This window comes from Cygnus atratus, chromosome 24 (genome assembly GCF_013377495.2).
Source record: "Cygnus atratus isolate AKBS03 ecotype Queensland, Australia chromosome 24, CAtr_DNAZoo_HiC_assembly, whole genome shotgun sequence".
NCBI classification, from domain to species: domain Eukaryota; kingdom Metazoa; phylum Chordata; class Aves; order Anseriformes; family Anatidae; genus Cygnus; species Cygnus atratus.
The window spans coordinates 3,694,485-3,716,774 of record NC_066385.1 but is presented as its reverse complement, the minus strand read 5'-3'; the positions used below and the strand labels follow the sequence as shown (position 1 = coordinate 3,716,774).

General features: G+C 58.7%; 1 protein-coding gene across 21 annotated transcripts in view; it reads left to right on the top strand.

The window, feature by feature from the left end:
* Positions 1–1,320: 1,320 nt before the first annotated feature.
* Positions 1,321–22,290, top strand: part of FOXP4 (forkhead box P4) — a 59,111-nt gene continuing 38,141 nt past the window's right edge. For 6 of the 21 annotated variants that reach the window (XM_050715381.1, XM_050715378.1, XM_035561548.2 and 3 more), the window contains exons 1-2: positions 2,320–2,515; positions 21,943–22,138. In XM_050715381.1, the coding sequence (XP_050571338.1) occupies positions 21,959–22,138 (180 nt within the window). In that variant the 5' untranslated portion in view covers positions 2,320–2,515; positions 21,943–21,958. Of the gene's footprint in view, positions 1,393–2,319; positions 2,516–6,934; positions 7,107–7,323; positions 7,470–21,942; positions 22,139–22,290 lie in introns of those variants that run through there. The other 15 variants (XM_035561546.2, XM_035561541.2, XM_035561543.2 and 12 more) reach the window with 14 other exon arrangements.

Here is a 22,290-nt window from a genome sequence, read left to right as displayed (position 1 = left end):
ATTCAAGAATAATTTTAAAAAAAAATGTTAAAATGAAATGGTCAAGAAAAAAAAGAATCTGGTTGTATTAAACCACTTTTCATCCTAATTTCACTTTTTAAAACTATTTCATCTGTCCAAACCCCAGAAATGTCTAAAAAGCTACTTCAGAAGCGAAAAAAAAGAACACGGAGTCAGTGCTAGTGAACCAAATTGCCTCTGGGGCTTCACAAAAAACTTTCTTTCGCTGCGTCCACATGAGGTTGTGCCTTCCCTATGGGCCTGGTGGGGACATTGCCGGGTGGGCGCAGCGTGCTGAGCCCTCTCCGCTGCCACCGTGTCCCCCTGCCCTGCTCGGGGTCAGCCCTGGCACCCAAGGGAGGGTGCTTTTGGGGTGTGGGGAAGGGTTTCGCGTCCTGCAGCCGGGCAATGGATGGGGTCCAGCAGCTGCACGGAGGTTGGGTGCCCAATCCTGATGTGTGGGGCCAGCAGCTGGGTGCAAGTTTGGGTTCAGTGGCCTGGTACGGGTTGCTGGGGACCCTGATTGCCTGGCTGGATGCGGCCGTGGGGTGTAACAGAGTGGGGCTGGGGGGCTGCTGGGGTTACCAGCTCAGCACCTCACCTTTCCCACCCGTAAAATGGGCTCAGCAACCTCGTGCGAGCTCCGTTACCCCTGGCAGCGCTTCGCCCCACAACCAGCCCGTCCCCCGTGCCTCAGTTTCCCCCTGCACCCCCCAGCCCCTCACCCAACACTTTCCCCGGGACTGGCCTTGGGGAATCCCACAGTTACCACAGGCGCTAATTAACAACACCGGGAGCACACAGGGGGGCAGCGAGCCCCACTTGGGGGGGGGGGGCTTGAAAACCCACCGCATCCCTTACACCACAAACCAAGCGGGTGGGGGGGGGGGGACACGACAGAACGGAGCCCCCCCCCCTCCTCCCTCCCCGTCCTTCCTCCTCCTCCTCTTCCTCGGGCCAGTGGGGAGGGGGGGCCGGGCAGGGAAAGCGGCTGCACCTGCTTTAGAGGAACTATGGTAGGGCGGCCGGCTCCCGCCCCGCGCCGCCGCGCCCGCGCCGAGCCGAGCCGAGCCGAGCCGGGACGAGGCGGACCCCGGAGCCCAGCCCGGCTCGGCACGGCCCCGCAGCCGCCCCGCAGCCGCCCCGTAGCCTTGGTGGGGGGGCTCCCGAAAGAGGGGGGGGGGGGCGCCAGGGGGCGCCGGTGCCGGTTCCCCCCCCCTCCAGCACCAGCGCCGCCGCCGCCAGCAGCAGCCTCGTGCCATGCAGCGGCGGTCCTAGAGGCGCGCCCCGTCGAACTTTGGGGGGGGGGGGGGGAGGAAGGAGGAGGAGGAGGAGGAGGAAGGGGAGGAAGAGGAGGCGGCCGCATGCCCGCCGCGGCCCCCGCGCTACCAGGTGGGTGAGAGCGGAGCGGGCTTGGGGGGGTCCCGGTGCCCCCCCCCCCCCCCCCACCGGGGAGCTTCGACAGGACCCCCCCCCCCCCCTTTCCCCCTTTTTTTCCCTTTTCTCCCTTTTTCCCCTCTTTCTCCCTTTTTTTTTCGCCTTCCCCCCCCCGTTCCCCCCCTTATCACCCCCTTTCGCCCCTTTTCTCCTCTTTCTCCCCCCTCTTTTCCCCCCTTTTTCCTCTCTTCCCCCCCTTTTCCCCTCTTCTCCCCCTTACCCCCCCTTTCCTCCCCCTTTCCTCCTCTTCCCCCCTCTTTCACCCGCCCCCTTTTCCCCCATTTTTCCCCCTTTTCCCCCATTTTTCCCCCTTCCCCCCCCTCCGCGGAAGTTTGGTGCGGAGCCGGGACAAAGGCAGCGGGGGGGGGGGGGGATTAATGGGGGGGGATCCCGGGGGGGGTCCCCATTGCGCCCCTCTCTCGGTGCAGCCCAAGGCGGGGGGGGGGGGGGGCTCGGGGGTCTCCGCCTCCCCCCCGAGGCGTTCCCCGGCCGGCGGCGGAGGAGGAAGAAGAGGAGGAGGAGGAGGAGGAGGAGGAAGGCGGCCCCCGGCAGCCCCCTCGGGGCGGGTTGGGGGGGGGGCGGGGGGGCACGGGGCGAGCTGGGCTGAGCCGTGCCGAGCCGGGCTCCGGAGGTGCCGCTCCCCGGCGGGCCGGGGTCCCAGCACCGGGGGGGGGGACACACGCACACAGGGCCCCCGCCATGCCAAGCCTCCGCCGCGCTCCCTTTGTTGGGGCTTCGCCTTTTTCCCCCTTCTTTCTTCCCCCGCTGGCAGTTTTGCTTTAACACCAGCTGCTCCTGGGGGCTCGGGGTGGGCTCTTCGGTTTTTTTTTTTTTTATTATTATTATTATTTTATTTTTTTTATTATTATTTTTTTCCCCTTCCTCCCCCCACTTTTCTAACTCGCCCCCCCAGCCCCGCCGCTCCGCGCTCGCCTCGCTCGAGATAAATAAGTCGGGCGGCCGAGCGGCCCCAAGTTTTGAAATTGCTGGGAGAAGCAGCCGCAGCCGTCCCCGTCAACCTGCAGCGAGACCGGCCGTCGCTCCGGCGCCCTGGGAAACCCTCTAGAAAACCCACAAGGTGAGGGAGAGGAGGAAAACCCACGGGCACCGCCAAAAAAAAAAAAAAAAACCACCCCATTGCAGGGAGCTGGAGGAGCCGGCCGCGGGTTTGGCACCGGGGGGGGGGCCACCGCCACGCGCCCCGACCCGAATCCGTGCCCGCCGTGCGCCCGGCTGCGAAGTTTGGGAGTCTTCGGTGCGCCTTTGTTCGGGAGGGCAGACGGGGTGGTTTGGCCTGGGGGGGTTCCTACAAGGTTTTGGGGGGGGCTCGGGGCTCCGGTGTGATGCCCGCTGCCCGCGGGAGGGCTCGGGGGGCTGCCTGCTGCTGGTGGTGACGGCGGGGATCCGAGCGCCTTGGCAAAGAGTTTTTCCGTACGGAGCCGTCGCCTTGTGGGGGTTCAGAAATTGGTGGAAAAAAAATAAAAAATTTAAAATCGGGTGGTGAAACCTCGGTGGGTCGCTGCGAGCCCCCCAGGGCTGCCTCGGCTCAGCCTCGCTCGGTGCGGTCCCGGCTCCGTGGCGCGATGCTGCCCCGGCAAAGTTCGCTCGCTCCTATTCTTCCCCGAGCCCTCTCCCTCGTCCGTGTCCTAAACAAACGCGGCTCTGTCTCTTCTCTCCCGCTCCCCCTCGGAAAAAAGAAAGGCTCTCCACAAAGTGCTGTGCTAGCAGCAGATTGCTCCGAATATTTCTTTCGGTGGTAGGAAATCTGGTTCGAGTTGGCAGGCGCGTTCCGAAGGTGTGTATAGGGGAGAACAAGTGGAGTGTAATTGGGTTTGCTTTTGCCATTTGGGATTGATTCTTTTTTTTTTCTCCCCCCACCCCCCCCATTTAAAAAAAAAAAAAAAAAAAGTGAAGAGCTGTCGCCTTCTCTTCCCCCCCCTGCCCCCCGTGCACTTTCTAAATCAAATAAAAACCCGCGTGGGGGAGAGCAGGAATAATTCACGGCCGCCCGAAAGCTCAACTTCGCTCGGAGCGCACGCTTTGAAAAACTTGCCCTGGGATTTTGCTCCTCTTAATATAGCCCTAAAGGAATTTGGGTCCGGATTCCTCTCCAGGATCCCCCGGCGGGTTTAGGCAGCTCCACCGGCTCCGTTTGGCAGCCGCGGGATCCCGACGTTGCCTCTTGCCACGGTCGGACCCAACTTAGCATCGGGTTAAGCCCTGGCTTTTCCGCGAGCATTGTAAAGCTGTGGGGCATACCATAAAAACGTTATTAGTTTCTGTATTAAAAAGCCTGGGTTGTTTTTTAACCCGAACCAGAAGGAGGATTTACTTTTTACAAATTTCTTCTTGTGTGTTAAAAAATTTACGCGAGCACCGCATTGTGCTGGGAGCAGGCGTTCGGTGGGAAATCAGCACAACGTGGGGCTTGCACGGGCGCTGTGCCCCTGGTCTCTGGGTTCACGGGGACCTTGTTCCCCTTCATCCTCCCCAGCTTGTCAATTAAACACGGCGAAGCCTCGGGCTTCTGTGAAACCCAGCTCTGAATTTATTTTTTTAATTCCCACCCCCCCCCCTTCGAGTCTGTTTAAAATCCGACAAGCCCCCAGGGGTGGGTGGAAGGAGAAATCACCGGGTTCGTAAAATTTACCCCCTTTTTTTCTTTGCCTTTTTTTTTTTTTTAATTATTATTTTTTTCCCCCTTCAGGTTGCTCAAATCGAACTGCAAAGGGGGGGGCGGGGGATGCGCTGGGGGGAGAAATCTGGCGAAAAGCAGGGAGGAAAATTCATGTGCCGAGGCGGGGAGCTTTTGTCAGGGCTGCAGAGCCCTGGGGTGGCTCCGGCTCCTGCCCTTTGTGGCACGGAGCTGGGGACGAGGGGGGGACGGGACTTGGAGTAGTGCTGGGGATCATCCCGGCTCAGAGATGCTGCCTTTTTTAAAAAATTTTATTTGAATTTATTAGTTGTTGGTTTTTTTCGTTGTTGTTGTTGAGGTTTCCCCCCCCCAGGGCCATTTGATGCTGAGCCCGAAGCAGGGGGCTGAGCATTGCTGGGAGAAGCAAACAGTGCTGTGACCTGGTGCAGAGCCCAAACTTGGGCTCTGTTTGGGGGGAAAATGTGGAAAATTGCCCCCCTCAGCCCCAGGAAGGTGCTGCAGGGACCTGGGCCCCGGGGGGAGCCGTGGGTGCCCCCCGTGGGGAAGGGGCCGGGTGAGGAGGATGCGATGGGAAGCGCCTGGGTGCCTTTTGGGGCAGGTTTGCTGGGGGGGCGGGGGCGGAAAGCTGAGAAAACCGGCGGAGAAATGGGATGAAAAGGGCTGAAAAGTTGTGGTTTGGGGGCGGGAGGAAGCGAGGAGTGGGGCTGAGAGTGTGCAGGGGGGGGGAACATCAGCGGCCCCGCTCACCTCCCTGCCCTCCGAGGACGTGTCCCGGTCCCGCATCGGGCAGGGGAGAGCGGCCGGAGCGCGTTTGGGAAATGAGTGCACCCCGTAAAATCCAGCGCCGCCGAAATCCCCGCTGCGGGCCCGTGCCCCTTCTCCCTCCTAATAACCCGGCAGGAATGCGAGTGCACTCACTTGTGAAGTTGCTGCCCGGAGAGCCCGGCAGCTTTTCTTTTCTGCCGCCGGAGAGGGGGATGCTTTGAGGCTGTTTGTGTCTCGCAGTGGGGCTGGGGAGGGGGGCGGCGAGGCTCCGGCTTTGAGTTGTGATTTTTTTTTTCCTTGCTTTTTTTTTTTTTATTTATTTCTCTTCCCCCCCCACCCCACCCCCAGCTCCTTCTCAGCCGTCCCGCGGGGGGCAGAGGAGCTGGAGGTGCGGGGCCGGCTTCGCCTTTGTGGTGGCAAGGTGGGGGGCGAGCCCCGCGCGGGGACGCGTCCCATTCTTCTTCCCCAAGAAAGGCAGGACAACGCCGAGCCCCCCTCATTTCTTTCACCTCCCCCTGTTCCATTTAAAAGGAACACACGGTTCTATCGTTTGGCCACCTCGTCTCCCACCGCAGAGCGGGCTTTGGCGGCTGGAAGGGTTCGGGAAATCCTCGTTATTCGTGGCGGGGGCAGTTTTCCCCCGTGGCCGTGGCGCTTTCGAAGCGCTCAGCCCCGGCCGCGGGTGGTGCGGGGGCTCCGGGGGATGCTCCCCGCTGCCTCCCGACAGCTCCCAGCCCTCGGGGCCGGGGGCGATTTCCCTCCCCCCCCCCCCCCCCCTTCCTTCTGCTTGCTGCCACGCCGCTGTCACCTGCCGTTTCTGGAAGTGGAAACGTGAAATTTCCTGCCCTGTCCGCTTTCATTTCCATCTCCTCCGGCGCGGCCGCTCGCCGGAGCGGGGCAGGAGGGCACCTTGCAGCCGGGGGCTCGGCTGTGCCCCCCCGGGGGGAGCTGCTGGCATCTGCCCCTTGGAGGGGCGAGCGTGGTGATACCCAGAGAGGGAGGGGAAAAAGTAGGGGAATAAAGCCCTAAATGCCCTTGGAAACCCATCCAGCCATCTCAGGAGATGTAAAAACACGGCAACGTGCAGCTTCTGGGCACCCTGGTGCACCTGAGAGAAGTGCTGCCTGCCTCTGCCCTTCGATGTCACCTCCCCTCGCTCTATTTTGATTTTTCCAGAGAAAAAAACCCCTCGCCCGCCAGGACTTCCCTGGCCGGCAGCTCGGCCCCACTGCCAGGCGGCACGGGGATGGCGTGGGAAGGGGCTCCCGGCATTCGGGGGGGCACAAAACCATCCCCGCGCCCCGTGGGGCACCGTGCGCGGCGCGCTGGGACCTGCGGGTCGGGGTGGGGGTGGTCGGTGCTGGAAAAACTTCCCAGTTTTTCTTCCACCGAGAGCATTTTGCAGTTGTGCGATGCGCAGCGGAGACGCCGCCGGAGAGGTTTTCTTTAAAACTTTTTCCTACTCTGATTTAAAGCCCTTTTGGCAACCAAGTTTCTGTGCTGAGGCGTGATGCTCGCGACAAAAACGCGCTGGCGAGCGCAGCAGCGGCAGGGCAGGGGGAGAATTGAGAGGCGAAATCCACCTTCCCTCGGAGGTCCGCAGCGAGATGCAGAGCCCGTCCCTCCGTCCGTCCGCGTTTTATTTCATAAAGATCTCGCTCCCCTGCCTGCAGAGATTAGATCTGGGGACGGAGCTGAAGGGAAGTCATTAAGGGGTTACGATGCCTTGTGCCGGGAGCGCAGACGTGGGTACGGGGCCGGCCCTAACGGTACCTGGATACCGAAACAAATGAACCCTGCGTGCTCGAAGCACTTGGCACGGGCTGTCTCCATCCGCTTGTCTTTTTTTTTTTTTTTTCCCCCTTTTTTTTTTTTTTTTTAAAGGGAAAAAAAAAAAAAGCCTACATTGGAGATGTGCTCGGAGTTGTTAGCTGGGTTGTTAGCTCAGTTGAAGCAAGCCGGTGTCGGCGCTCGCCGGCCCCAGGCGACGCTCGCTGCCTGGCTTTCATGCCCTGGCAAGTTGGCAAAAAAAAAAAAAAAAAAGTCTTTTTGCTTCGTGCTCAAACGGAAATCCTTCTCCTGTGCCGCGGTTGTCGGGTCCGGATCAGCAGCAAAAGCACTTTCAGTTTTTTATTTTTTTATATATCTGTATTTTTTTAGCAAAACAGGGAGAGGAGGGTGGCTGCGAAGGGGGAGGAAATTTCTCCCGGTCCTGGCGGATCCTGCGTGCGTTTATCGGGAGCGAAAGGTGCAATAACGAAACTTTTTTTTTTTTTTTTTTTCGGGTTGTGGGGGGGGGGGATTGCTTTCCAAACCGCGGGCAGCTGTGAAAACACGCGCACAAAAAAAAAAAAAAAAAAAATCCTTTTTAAGGTACTAGAGGGGGAAGAAAATCCCGTCGGGGGCCCTGCTTCGGAGGCAGTTTGAAAGCTGTTTATTCTGCCTCATTGGCAAACCTCTTCCACGTGACCGTGTTTGGTCGGGAGCTGGCACGGGCCGATGGGGAAGCTGCCGGCCGGATCCGGGCGCCTGGGGCTGCTCCCGGCTGGGCCGCGGGCTCCACGCTGCGAGCGGGGCGGCTGCGAGGGCTGCGCGCTCCGGGGGCGCTCGGGTACGTGTTGGGGACCCCGATTTCCCCCCCCTCGCCGTGGATGTTTCGGGGGGGGGGGTGGGTTTGGAGGGGTGGGGGCCAGCTCGAGCCCCTCGCCGCGTGCCGGCGGTGGTGGTGGCACCGAGGAGGAGCCGTCGAGGGTTTCAACGTGCCGGGGCTGGATGCGCTCCAAAGGCTCGGGGATTTGGGGTAACGCCGGCCCCGGGCTGGGCGTTTGCTCGGGCACCGATGGTGCCGGTTAAACAAACAGAAGGAGAGGCCGCGCTCGGCACCGCTGCATGGGGCCGCAGCAGGGATCGGCCGGGATGAGCGGCTCGCTGGCGGCGGGCGGTGTCGAAACGGCTCGTTTCAACACACCTTTCCCGGGGCGCTCGCAGAACTGGGTTTGTCTGGTGGGATTTAACCGTGCTGGGGCGAACGGAGGCAGAAAACGAGAGCGGTGCGTGCTCCCCGCTGCCATCCGGGGCAGCGTGCGCCTCGCCGAGCATCGCGCCGCGGGTGTCGGAGCCCGGCTCCGTCCTGCCCTCCCTGCGTGAACCTCGGCGGCTCGCTCGAGACCTCTGAGTTTATTCCGTGCGCCAGAGATCAGTGGTGAGTAGCTCTTTTTGCCTGCCTAATGTGAACGTGCAAGCTGGGGACTATGCTGTGTGTAGTAGGATCTGGATGGGGACCACCTCGGAGAAGCTGTCACGGGCTGGATAAATGCTGTCTCCAGCCTCGGGAGCGTGCTGCAGCCAGGGCTTGTGCTCAGGAGCGAGGCATGCGCACGGGTCCCGTCCACCCGGGGACGTCTCCTCTTGGCGGTGGCACACGTTCTGCCCGGGGCTGGCTCGCTGGTGGCTTGCAGCTGGGCTCGTGGCTCGCTTGGATGTGCGGTATCACATGCTGGGGTCGCCGGGTGGGTCGGCTGCTGTAGGATGGGGTTTCCAGCATGGATAACCCTGCTTTGTCCACGCTGGGGGTCCTCGTGGCACGAGGATGAGGATGACTGTCCCCAGCCCAGCTTGGCAGGGCAGGGCCCAGGACGGGGAAGCTGCCCCCCTCTGCATGGGCAGAATGATGTGGGGCTCTCCTGGACGTGGGGTGGTCCCAAGGGTGTTGGAGCTGCCCCTGACTCTGGGCAAGGCGACGGCTTATGGCAAGAATTGCTAGCTGGAGCAGCTTCTTGGTGAGCATCGGCAGGTTTGGGCTCCCCTGGACCTGGCTTTGGGCAGGGGTTAGGGGCAGAGAACCCCTGCCATGGCCTGGCCCAGCCTGAGCATCCCTGGGTGGTGTCACGTCCCCTCCAGGTGCCACCTACTCTGTCCTGGTGGCCACCCTGAAGAGGCACCGTCGTCATGGCTGGGCTGCTCCGGCCAGAGGAGCACACCCCGAGGTGTGGAAGCAGAGCAGGACGGTGATGCCTGGAACCAAACCCAAACCTTTAACCACCCACGTCCCATCTCGGGCATCTCCCACTCCCATGGGAGCTCCGGGCTCCTGGCAGGGGCAGGAGGTGGCAGCAAGATGCTCGGCGCACCCCGGTGCTGTGCCGGTGGGCGGCCATCCCCCAGAGTCCAAAGTCCCCGGCCGATCCCTCCTGGATGCGGCCAGACCTGAGGCTGGGAGGGAAATTCCCAAATGCAGCCACATTCGGCTTATTAGAAACGGAAGGAGGAGAGAAAATAGAAGCGTAAGTGGGGACAAAGTCCCGTAACTTCTGTGGCAGGAAATGTGGATTTTGAAAATGTGCTGTCCCGGGCGTAGCTGCAAACCCCGCTTCTTTTGCCACCACGGATTTGGGTAGGGGTAAAGCCGCAGCTTTTATAAAACGATGTTTCCAGCTTTGCTCTTCTCCGTTATTGTCTCCAAAGTATTTACGCCTTCTCCTTTGCTCCCCAGGCTGCTTTCCCTGCAGGGAAATCCCTTCCTGACGGGAGCCATGCGACTTCTCTTCTGCACGGGGGCTCTGGGCTGGGTTTTGCTCGCTCCCGTGCCCGGATTTTGCCGCCGTGCCCCGCTCTCAGCCTCGTCCCCGGTGCGAGCGTTCGCGTGTAAATGACCCCCCCAAAGGGCCAGGATTTCTCAGCTGGGAAGCAAAAAGGGGTGCTCAGCTCCTGCCCCGCTGGGAAATCTGGGCTGGGGGTTTGTGGCGGTGCTGGGCTTGGGTTCGCAGCGGGGGGAACGGAGCCAGGCCTCTCCTGTAGGCAGGTGCAAGGTGGGAATGGGGGGAAAAAGGAGAGAAACGGGCAAGGGAGAGCAGACGGGCAGGCTGTGTGTCAGGCCGCATCCTGCACCAGGACAAGGCTTTTTGGGTGTCGTCAGAGCCACCCCGGTTTCTGCAGCGTTTTGGAGGGCTGGGATGAAACCCGTGGAGCAGCCGGGCAATCGGGAAACGCTGCAAAGCTGCTGCTGTGGGGAGGGGAAGAGAAATAGGGAAGAAGTCCTAAAATCCCTTCGCGGGCGAGGTGTGTGTAAGCGTCCCGGAGCAGGGATTGCCAGCCGAGCTTCCCTCTCGTGGCGCGGCACGAGGTTTGCTCCGTTCCTCTTTTGCTGTGGCTGCAGGCGGAAGGTTTGTGCTGGCTTCAGCCCTGCCGAAATTCGGGTCTGAGTTCCTGCATCTCGCTGCCATCGCGGGGGGATGCAGCAGGGACCCGGCGTTAATGGGACAGGTCCCGGGGCTGATCCCTGCCTGCCCTGGAGGATGCTCAGGGCTCTCCAGGTCCGGCCCCAAAGGTCACTCGCTCCCCGCTCAGCACGGCTCCGGTCAGGTTATTCTGGCTTCCTCTTTTAACCCAGGTTTTTATTTATACCTAGCGTGACAGATTCCGCTTCTAGGCTCCGTTTCCAAATCCCTTGAAGTCTTTCCCTTCATGCTGGAGGGCTGTAGCCTGAACAAACGCCCTTGTCTGTGGGAAGAGGAGCCGCCGCTCCGAATCTGGGTCAAGCTCGGGGGCTGTCGGAGCAGCCCCGTCCGGGATCAAACGCCGCATTGTTCCTCGCAGGTAGCACAAAGGTCCCGAGGTAGCGCCGTCCCCCCGACGCCCCCCGGGTTACAGAACCTTTTAAAAGACTCTCTGCTGAAGAGGGCAGTCCATTTAGAAATACAGTGAGGGAAAGCTGACGGGCCGAGGGGAACGTTTGGGGATCAGAGGGGGCTTTGGGGAAGGTCGGGGCCAGCTGGTCGATTATCTGCGACGATGCGCAAGGAGCCCCCGGCGCTGCTGAGCTCCCAGCCCCGCGCTCGGGAGCAGGTTTGGGACACACGGACAGACGGATGCACGGCTTTTAAATTCGGTACTGGATTACGGCTAGAGTTAGGAGCGTTGGTCCGCGTGGGGCTGATAGCATGGTGGGCACCCGGGGACTTGTTGCTGGTGGAGTTTTGGTGACCTGGATGGTGTCCGTGCTGCATCCCGGTGTCTTTGCCATCCCTCATCCTGCTGGGGTTGTTTTGGGGCTGGGGAGAAATGGAGGCGTGCCCTGCCCAGGGTGGCTGGTGATGAGGCCAGTGCAGCTCAGCAGCACTTCAATGCGCCCCCAGTAGCACGCTCGCAAGGGCTGTCCTGATCTGGGACGGCCACGCTGCTTTGGGGTGAAACTCGCCAGTTCCAGGGATGATGAGGAAAGGCACCGCCAGGGCCGTGTCCCCAACACACCCTGCCTGGAGCCATGGAGCGAGGTGCTCCGTCTCCACCTCTGGGGATGTGTTTCTGGGGCAGGCGAGGGCTGCCCCAGCTGCCTGCTTCACCAGGGACGTGACGGACCCTGCGGCAGCAGGGGCAGTGCCGGAGCTTCGCCTGCACCCAGCTTGGGGTGGGCACCGGTCCCACCGTGCCCTCTCTGCCCTGGCAGTGAATCATAAACTAATATCATAAAGAAAAATTATTTATTTATTTTTTGTAAAGAGGGGCGGAGTGGAGAAAACCCTGCACCATTCCAGGTGTGCTCTGCAATGAGGATACATCTCATACCACCTCCCTAGCGCAGCGCCGTCCGTCCCATGCCATCAGGGATGCCCCCAGTGGCACTCGGCGACCGAAGCCTGGTCACTTCTGGCTGGAGCCTCAGCAGTGCCCTGTGTGCTGCTGCTTTGTGCCTTTGCACCCCGTGGCCGGATGAGTTTGGGGGTCTTATATTCTTAGGAGGAAGCATCACCCACTGCCGGTGATAAGCAGAGATTTGGGGGTGCAGACCCCCTCTGGCACAGCTTTATTGCGCCTCCATCAGTCCCCGTAGTCCTTCCATAGCTCTGTCCCAGTTTGTATAGCAGGGGAGTGCTGCTGGGATTTGGGACGGTGCTGAGTCCCGATGCGTGCTTTAAGGGCTGAGCTCTTGGGTTCGCAGCGGGGTTCCGGAGCCCAGCGTGGTCTGGAGACGCCGGGGGTGGTGCTGCGGGACCAGCTCGCCTGCCCGGCCAAAGGGATGCTGGAAGCGCGGCGGTGTGACTCAACCCCTGCCAGGAAAAGAGGAGATGAGCTCCTGCTCCATCCCTGCACGTGGCGCCCCAGCAAGGGTGCTGGGGGGGCTCTCCCCGGCCCCACTCAGCTCGGGATCGAAGAGGATGCGGCGGCTGAACGCGGCTCATCCCGGGTCACCCACCAAGGACCGCGGCGCGTGGGGGACCCTGGCGCGGGGAGGTGCTTCCCCCGCTCGTGGGGATGCTCTGAGCCTCTGAACCCTCTTCTGCACACCCGAAACCTTCAGCACGCCTTCCCTCCCTGCGCCGATGCCGTCCTGGGGTGCTGCTTCCCACGTTTTAAGGCAATTCCTGAACCTGCTCGCGTTCCTCCAGCCGCAGCTCCCGGTGCTGCTGTCGGGAGCCGTGTTTGTCTTCGGGGTATGCTGGAACCGGGCAGGAGGTGCTGAGCCCGTGCAGGGCAGCCGAGCCGTGCAGAAACAGAATCGGGAAGGGGTTCGAAACGGCCGAGCCCTGCTCCGGGGGTGCTGGCGAGACGGGGAGCCGGCCTCGGGTCATGCCTGCCTCTGATTCGGATGAAAAAAAAAAGGACTTCAGACCGAGAGTTTGAAAATGCCCAAGGATAGTTCTCCCCCCCACCGCCTTTTTTCTTCTTTCTCCTCGTGAGCAGCATAATTTCTGGATGAAAACCAGGCCTCTTCCTGAATAGAAATGGGACTTGCAGTGGAAAGCATCACTGTGCAGCGGGGAGTGCGTTAAGTAGAGCGTTTCTGGATGAATTTTTGCACAAACATGACTGAGTCTGGGAAAACTTGCAGCATCTGAGTTCTTCCCTCGCATTTAATAGGCACCGCGGTGTTTTTTTTATTTCCACCCTCTGGATTATTTAAAGGCCAGAAGAGACTTTTAGCAACCTCCAGCCTGACTTCATGCAAACTCAGCTGGAAAATTTTGCTCGGGGCCGTGTGTCCCAGCACCGCATCCCTCGGGGCTGGCGGCGTCGGTACGCCCGCGCGCCCCCGTTGCTCCTTTTCCTGGTCCTGTTTGGCTCTCGCCTGCTTCCAGTTCATTTTCTCCCTTCTTGGCTGTGTCCTCACCCTGCTCAGCCTCAAACTGTTTTTATTTTTTTATTTTATTTTTTATTTTCCCCATAAACACGCTGTTACCAGGAGCCTTCCTCCGCCCCGCTGCTGCCCTTCCAGTTCCCAAGGCTGCCGGGTGCCGCTCCCGTGCCGTTGGTGCCTTTCTCAACCCCAGACACATCAGGACACTTCCCTGCCCTCCTCTTCCTCATCTCGCCACAAGGCAGGCGTGGGACACGATGCTGTTAGTGGCTCTGTCCGAGAGGAAGAGCCCTCCTCTTCCTCAGCACTGGCTGGAGGCTGCGGTAGGTGGGTGCCTCGGCGGAGACACCCACGGGCGCGGGTGACGTTCAGGCTGTCGGCGCGCGACAGGGAGGGAAGGGATTGCAGCACGTGGCGACTTGGGTGAGTGACACCTTGGGTTTGGGATGTGGTGGGTGCGTGGCACGTTGGGCGTGCATTGCGTGTGCCCCGGAGGCTGGCCTGGGGCTGTGCAGCGGGCAGGATGCGTGCGCCGTGTCCGTGCCTCCCTGCCGCGTGCGCTCGTGTTGGCGATGAGCGAAAAGAGCCGCGTGCACCGCGGTCTGGCAGAGCCTTAACCCCCGGTCTGGCTTTATTCTGCGAGATGCCGGCGTGTCCCCGTGGATGGAAACACCGGCGCGTGGCTGGTGGGTGCCGCACGGGGCCGTGGGTGCCGCACGGGGCCGCGGGTGCAAGGCTGCGGGGCGCGCACGCGTGCACGGGCGGGCGTGCGCACGCACGTGGGTGCGCACGCCGCTCTCCTCCGGGGCTTGGGCTGCAAGCTCTTCCCCTGGAAGAGCAGCAATGGGAGGTGCTTTTAATTATTTTAATAGGATTTTGAGGAAGGAGCGCGCTTGGGCTGCAAATCTTAAAGGCTTCGTCCCGTGTGGAGGTGCGGAGCGGTTCTGACAGCGAGCTGTGCGTGTTGGGAAATCAGTCGGGTTCTCCTCCCGTGTTTTTTTTTTTTTCCTGGGAGCTTGGAGTATTTTTTCTTCCCTGTGAATTTTTTTTTCTTCCCCACCCTATTCATTATCATTTTTGTTAATTAGATTGTGATGGGAATGGTCTCTATTCAAAGGAAAAAACCTCTGAGATGTGTTTTTATGAGTGTGCGTGTTTCGGGGCGGGGGGGAGCAAGGATGCTTGAAAGAAATCATTTTAAAAATAATTTCTTCATAAAGCTCTTTAAAAGAAAAACCCAGTTACCCTTCCCCCCATCCGGCCCCCCTGCCCCCCCCCCCCCCCCCCCCAATTAAACGATTTGAATTTTCACGTTAACCGCTTGGTGCTTCCTCGGTGCCTCAGATGATTAGAAAGGGATATTCATTTATGCCTTTTAAACGCCGCCCCGATTAAAATCAGAGAGATTTTTTCCTTCATCAAAATCTAACATCCTTGAAAAATTAATTTGATGCCTCTTGTTATCAATTAATTGAATCTCGTTGGGAGAGAGGCTCGTGCGGCGGGTGGTTGGAGCTGGCCCTTCTGTTCTTAGTTGCTTTCCCCCCTCTCTTCTCCCTTCTGCTGCTGCTTCCAAACACTGACATTATAAAACTCGGCCTTTTCTTATTATTTTTAACTCATCTCATAAAATTAAATAAATGAATAAAACTTGGTCTCTCTTCCCACCCTCCTCCCCATTCCCTTGAGTTCCTCGTCTATGAAAGACCCTTTTTTTCTCTCTTTCTCTCATCCCTCTCTCCTATAACTTACAAGGCAGTGGGAGAGAAAGAAAGTTAGTGCTTTAGCAATTTCTTGGCGTAGCAAAGCGGCCAGGGTCCGTCTTTCTTCCTTTCTTTAACTGGGGATATTGGATATTTCATTTGAATCTCCCTCTTTTCAATTAAAAGTGCGCGGCTCCTTCTCTTAAGCCCGCTCTATTCTCCTCCTCTGTCTCTGCAGCCGGAGAAGCGATTTTCCTTTCTTCAATATTTCAACTCTTCCCCCGAGACGGGCTGCCTGCGTTTTTTTAATAGACTTTTTCTCCCTCTATTAAACTTTTCCAATCTTCGTCCCTTTATTTTTTTTTCCTTCCCACTTCTTTAAACAAAAAAAAAAAAAAAGGGAGAGGAAAAGTTATAAGATTTAAAGAACTGGGTCATTCAGGAAGTTATTTCAATAACTTAGGAAAAAAAAATTAGGCGTTAGGTTCAGCGTAACTCTCCGTGGAGGGAATCTACCTGGATGCTTTTAGGTACAGGCTCTTCCCTGGTGCCCCCTTTATGTCCCCTCGTGAATTTGGGGCTGGGGTTTTTAGGGAGTTGGATAACTCGAGCGAGTGCATCCACGCTTCTGTTTGATGGGATCGTGGACATGCTTGGCTTCTTCCGAGGACTAAATTCACGCTGGGCTCTTGGTGCCCCTTGTGGGATGCTTTTGGGGGCGGTCGTATCCCCCTGCCCATGAGTGTGGGGGGTTTTGGGTGTTTTTTTCCTTGCCGTGGGCCCTGCAGGTGGGAGATGCCGTTGCCTCCATCCAGACCTGTCCCAGCTTTGGTGCTGGTTCTGCTCCCTGGGGATACCGAGGGTTTCGGAGGCTGCTCTGCCCAGCAGGGGCCTGGGCAGTGGCGCTGTGTGCTGCCCTGGCGCACGTTTTTCCTTTGAGTTCCCCTTTACATCGAGCAGAAGGGAATCAAGTGGCTGTTTCTGGGATCTGCTTTATCCCAGCACCATTCTGGACCCTATTTCGGCACGGGCTCACCAGGGGCTCTGCAAGAGCTCGTGCTCTGCCCCAACGCTGCTGCTTTCGGGCTCCTCCATCCCTCTGGCCCCCAGGTCTCTCCGCCAGCTTCCACCTGCAGGGACACGGCTGCTGGGCCTGCCGGGATGCTGGGTGCAGGCGGTGGGCACCCATGGGTGGGTGCCAGCAGCTCCCTGGGCGCTGCCCCGCTCGGGCTCCCCCGGGACCCCCACGTGCGGCTCCTGAGCAGCGAGACCGGAGCCCCCGTGCGCCACGTCACTATTTAATTAGACGTCCCTGATTAACAAAACTTGGCGTTCGGCTTCCTCCTGCCCTCATCTTTCCTGGCTCCGAATCAATGGCTTTGATATGCTAATTAGGGAGTAATTTAATTTCAAAAGGCCGCAATTAACAAGGGTGTTGTGGACATGCTGTAGTTAAGCGGCGTAATCTAATTTGCATTAGTAACAAGCAGGGACTAATTAGAAGCTTAATTAGACACTTAGACGGCTCTTGTGTTTACTTTCTTAATGAAATGGAGTGGGGCGCTCTCTTTTTTTTTTTTTTTTTTAATCTTCTCAAGAGCGCAGCGGAGGGAAGCGCAGGATGGAGCCACGGCCCCGGCGCGTGCCCGGCCCCACCAGAGGGGATTCGGCCGTCCCGGAGCTCGGTGGGGAGCAGCCGGGGCCACTGCCCACCCTGGGTGCTGCCGTGGGTGGGAGCGGGCTGGGGTCCCGAGGAGAATCACCCATGGGGTTTGCAGCAGTCGGGACATCCCTGATGCTCGTGGAGTGTCCTCGGTGCCGCCGGAGCATCCTTGGTGCTGTTGGAGCATCCTCAATGCTGCTGGAGCGAGGTCTGGAGAGAGAAGCTTGCTCGGAGGGAGATATTTTGGAGCTGAGCAGGAGCTGCACCATGTCCAGCGCTCTCCTAGGGACTTTTCTTGGTGGTGACGTTCAGCTTTCCAGATATACTGTGAGTAGGGCGAGCCAGCTTTTCGGGGAGGAGACAATCCCCTCCCGGGTTGTTCTCGCTGGTTTTCCAAGTAGCGGCAAACGCTCGCCGCTGCCTGATGGCCCTGGGGTGCTCGTGAACCCAGCGGGGGTGAAGGAGGCTTTGGAGTGGCCCCGGGGAGAGCTGCGGGTGGGCAGCTGCGCCCAGAGCTCGCGGTCCTGCCCAGGAAAGTTGCTGGGAGCAAGATGAAAGTGGGAGATGAAAGTGCCCAGAGGTGTGATCCCATTAAAGCGGTGCCTGGGCTTAGCCAATCCTTGGTTCCTTAAATCTCTTCTAATTTACAGTAATGCTTTAGATTCATTTTAGCTCCCCTAGACTTGTATTTTAATCCCCTTTCCACATTTCCATGTGTTTATGTGTTAATTAAAGGGTAAAAAGCCATTCTCCGAGCAATCCCGGCTGCTGCTTCTCCTCGCGGAGCCAAAGCCTTTTAAGATTAGCCAGCCACTTCCCCAAGCCTCGCTCGGTGCCGGATCCGGCCAGGCAAGTTGCTCAACTTCCCATGGCTCGGAGCAGATCCGCTGCCTGCGCCCCAGCCTCATGTGCGCGCGCCTGCTCCTAGCAGCACGGGGAGCATCCCGCTGCGGCGCGGGATTCCCGAAGGTCTCCGTTTATCTGGATTCCTGGAGGTCCTGGATCCACCCCCGCTGCTGCCCAGCTTTTGAGGGATTTGCTTGATTCGTGCTGCCGGTGCCCGTGGGAGAGGTTGGCGGCGAGCCGCGGTGCCGTGGGGTGCCCCCGTCCTCGTCTCTGCAGCTTGGCGAGGATGGAGCTGGAAAAAAGGGTTGGGGAGATCAATTTGGGGCTGGGGGGTGGAGAGAGGGGCGGAAAAAAGTCTCCGGAGCAGCGTGGTTGGGGTTTGCTTGCAAGTGTCTGGTGTCATCGGCTTGTTCTGCGCTGGCACAACGCAGTCCCGCAGCGGGGACATGCTGGGCACGAGGAGCATTTTCCCCTTTCCAGCTGCTCCTGGGCGGTCGTTCCCAGCTGGGGTGTGCCTTGGTTTGCATCAGGAGAAACTGAGGCAAAGGACCAGCTGCGGGGGGAATGCGTGCAGTGCCCAGGCCTGGTTCATCTCCATCGGATGCTCCGAAGGCGACTGCTTTTGGCGCTCGCTGTGCTCATGTGTCCCCCCCCTTTGCTGCGTGGCTCAGCTGCTGCCAGAAACACCGCGCCGTAACTTCCCTCAGCCCCGTGGGAATAATTCCTTGCCCACCTCTGCTCTTGCCCTGCTTCGGTTTGGGCTTTTGCAACCTATCGGGGGCTGTGCCCTTCGTTTCCCCGCCCGTGCCGGGCTCTGGTTTGGGGTGGCAGCAGCACGAGCACGGCCACGCGCAGCCCGCGAAGGGCGGCGCAAAGTTACGGAGCCCCCGAGGACCGCTGTAATAAGGGTGTTTAAAAATAGGAGAAGCAGCTAAAATAGGTGTTCGGGCTTCTTAGGAGCTTGCGGCCTGGGATGTACCTGCTTTTGTGTGTCCCGGGGGCTAAGCAGCGCTATTTGTGTTTGCATCCGTTGCGCTGAGTTGGGCGGAGGAGAAATCAGCATCACCGCGGTGGGTGGGTCGGGGTGCCCCAAAACTCCTCCGGAGCAGATGCCTCATCCCTTATAAAGACCTGCGAGCCCCGTGCATGGATCCCATGTCCTTCAGAGCAAGCCTTCGCCCCAAGCCAGCCTCCAGGTTCGTCCTCCCCTGTCCGCCAAGGGTCCCGAACGCTTCGTGTCGCGATGCGCAGGCACCCGCGGGATGGCCACATGTGCACCCCATCTGACAGCAAACCCCCTGATCTGTGCCTGCCCTCCCGGGGAAGCTGTGGGCATCCATCAGGCTGTTAACTGTGCTAATTAGAGAGTGCAGAGGTGTCAATTGGAAAGCCCTGGTATCGTGCCTGTTTTTTGGGGGGGGGGGGGTGGTCAATAAAACTGAATTGATGACTTGGCGTGGCGCGCGCGCGCTTTACAGGTTAGTGGCAAGTCAGGGGATGTCAAGGCAATGTTGCTGCTCAAATTAAGCAATTGTTAATTAAAAGGGGGCCGCAATTAATATACTCTCATCGCCATATGGTACTGCTAAAGGCTGGGGGGATTCTTTATTTGCCATTCCGCTTCCCTTTCTTTGTCCTGCGAAAGGTGCGCACTTAAGTAAAAGGGAAAAAAAAAAAAAAAAAGGAAGAGTGCTCATTCAGTGAAATGGGTTTGAGTCTGCGATGGTAATTAGCGATCCATTTGCGCAGCTTCTGTTGCTCATTGCCATTAGAGGGGTCCCCTCCCCTCCCCTTTTAAGTAAAACCATCATTTTGTACTTTATCTGGCTGTCGGATCTGCCGGCGGGGACGATCTGGCCAGGGGCCATGCCTTCGTGCCTGGGGGAAGGTCTGATCCCGATTAGACCCTCTGGATCCCGGCATGAGGGAGAATCCCTAAAATATTGGCTGTCTGGGGCGAACTAAAATAGATGAAAAGCCGGCGCTGTGATGCTGCACAGACCTCCGTCCGTGCGCGGGGACGCACATGTGCCGGAGCACTTACGGAGCCCAGCGCCTGCTCCTTCCTAATTCACGGCGGCACCGCAGCGCCGCAGCCCTTGGCTTCATTATATACATACATTTTTTTTCCTTTAAGGTTTTGTAAAAGTTTTATGTGAATGGAAATATTTTCATTATTATTATTATTGCTTTCTTTTATGACTTCCCTCGCAGCGCTGGGAACCCAAACACACCAGCGTCCCGGTAGGGTTTGCGAGCGGGAAGGCGAGTTTACTAGACTTGGAAAGGGACCGGCGCTGGCTGCGGGATTCGCCCGGCTCTGCTGCATCTGCTGCAGCATCCTGGCCCTGCTGGGGGAAGGCGAAGCAAGCCCCAAGCCCCCGGCTCCGGCTCCTCGATGGGAAGAGATTTCCTCCTAATTCCCAATAGTTAGGCTTCAATTTATGCCCCGAAGCCAGGAAAGTTTATATCCTTTCCAAAACTTTTTTCTTCCCTTTTTTTTTTTTTTTTTTTTGCCTTTTTAATACTTCCTGTTGTAACTCTGGATATTCTTGTTCTCCATATAAAAGTCAAATCCCTTTTTTTTTGAATCCTGCTGAGTTTTTTGGCCGTGGTGATACCTTGTGACTCCTGGACAGGCCCTGTCGCCGCTTTGCTTTTCCCTGCGGGGCTGCGCGCCTTCGGAGCTGGGGCTTTTCTGAAGGAAAGCGAGAAAAGTTACAAAACCAAAATCTGTTTTTTCTAAAGGCTCTTGTGGGGCGTTAAGGGGCCAGCGAGCAAACGTGGTTTTCAAGGACAAAAGGTGTTTTCTTGCCTTCAAGGGCTCCCTTCCCTCCTGGGCGCCTGAGACCTTTGCTAACAGGGCTGAAAGCCTCGTGGGGCTGGGAAGGAGGAATTTGGGGCAATATCAGAGGAAACAGGGGCTTCGTCTCTTCCAGCTTTTTCGCTCCTAACTCAGCACCTGCAGGCGAGCATCCCTTCCTTCTCCCTGCCCTTCAAAGGCAGCTAAAACGCCGTAATCCCGTTAACCTTGAGCTCTCCCGGGGCTGCCGGTGCGTCCCCGTGCAACGTGCACACGCGTGTGCTTGCGACACGCGGACTGCGGGAGGGAGCCAGCAGCTCCGCATGGGAATTAATGTCAGTCATATACCCTGCGGAAATGACTTTTGAAATGCATATAATCTCAAACATGCAAATGAGAAGCTTGCTTCACCCTGTTTAATATGAATGATCAGCTTCTGAATAGCTATTATTACACGCCACATTTCAGCAATTATGTTGTTCGCGGTTTGTCTTTCTGTCTTTTGGGGCGGGGTGGGGGAAGAAGGGGGAAAAAGAGAAGAAAAAAGGGAGAAGTGGTGTTCCTTCTCCCCGTCCCTCTTGCCTTATTTATTCCACTCCTGTTTCGAAGTCGCGGGCTGGCTCTGAGCGGTGGTGGTCGATGCCGTTTTGGTTCTGATGTGGGGAAAGAGGAGAGAAAAGTGGGGGTAAAACTGCGTCCTCTGCCCTTCTGCAGGGCAAAACGTGTGTCGGGAGGGAGGGAGAGACCCAGCACCCTGCCTCCCGTCTGCTCGGGGCTGGATGTGGCCCTGGGGAGCCGGGGGGTTAAATCTCTGTGGGCTGGGGCTGGGGGTGCTCCCTGTTCCCAAGTCCCGGGGCTTTTCCTTCCCTCTGGACCCAGCACTCCTGCAGGTGGATCCCATCCCCAAGTCCTGCAACATCCCCACGCTGCTCCTGCGCAGAACCCAGGGGGGGCACGAGGATGCGCGGGGCTTTCACAGGAGGAGACCCTGCCGGGGTCCTGTGCTTTGCACAGGGGGACCCTGAGCTTTACAGCTAATGACTTACATGCTAATTAAACCCAACCGAGGTCTCTCTGAAACCACTCCCTGCAACTCCTCGGGAGTCCCTCCCCTAGCCGGGCTGCGCTCCTTTACAAAGCAGCTCCACGGGATGCTCGGTGGCGAGCACCCGGTGCTTGTGCAGCCGGCCGTGACGTGCCAGCACCACCAAATTCCCCAGCCTGCGGCCGCTCCAGCTCCTGCTGGTGCCCCCCCGGCTCCGTGCGGTGCTTCAGGTGCTCGTACTGGGGAAACCGAGCCCTGGCCGGTCCCTGAGATGGCTGGAGTGGGGTGCAGCACCCTGATCCTCTGCCCTGCGTAATGGGACGGTGGTCAGGGATAAAAGTCCTGGATGCAGAAAAGTGGTGTGCCTTCCAAGAGCCTGTGCTTGGGGGAAACGAAGCTCAAGAGATGCAGATGCTGCTGCCAGGGGCAGGAGCAGGGAAGGCGGGTGCTGGGTGCCGGAGCTGAGATGCTCCGCGGGGGCTTGGTGGAGATCGTCGAGGTTTTCAGGGCGAAATGCGCAGCGCCAGCTCCACATGCTTGGTCTTCAGCTCCATCGAAACTCTGCAACTTTGCCGCCTCTGTCGTCTCTGAGCGAAACATTTCGTAATTTGTGGCTCTGTGAAAAATTCTCAGCTTCCAGGGTATCCGTCAGGCAGGGGAAAAGCCAAAAAGCACAGCGATTCCCCAGGGGATGGGGTGTGCTGGCAGCACCTTGGGAACAGCTCGCGCCACTGCCCGCACCCACCCAGCCTATGTTTGATTTTCCGAAAGCTTTTTTTCTTTTTTCCCCTTTTTTTAAAATTATTTTTATTTTTTTGGAGTGCAGTGACCTCAGCTAAAACTGGGCGTAGCCCGACCACGAAGCAGGCACTGGGTTTGAAAGTGGGGGTGCCGGCGGGGGGCTCGGTCTCTCTTCTCAGCCTCTACTTTTCTCCCTCCTCGCTCCTCAGGTCCTGCTAGCAAGTCATGATGGTTGAATCCGCCTCGGAGACGATACGCTCCACTCCCTCCGGCCAGAACGGGGTCAGCAGCCTCACCAACCAGCCCGATGGCGGCGGGGGCGGTGGGGGGAGAGAAGGAGCCGCCAGCGGGGAGGCCAACGGAGAGATGAGCCCGGTGGAGCTCCTGCACTTCCAGCAGCAGCAGGTAGGACGGATGCCCCGGCGTGCTATGGTGCCTCCATGAGCTGGTCCCACAATATGGGAATGGTTCGGGGACCTCTGGGTCCACCTGGTCCCCACCCCCTGTGCCACCAGGGCCACCCCAAGCAGAGTGCCCAGCACCACGTCCAAGCAGCG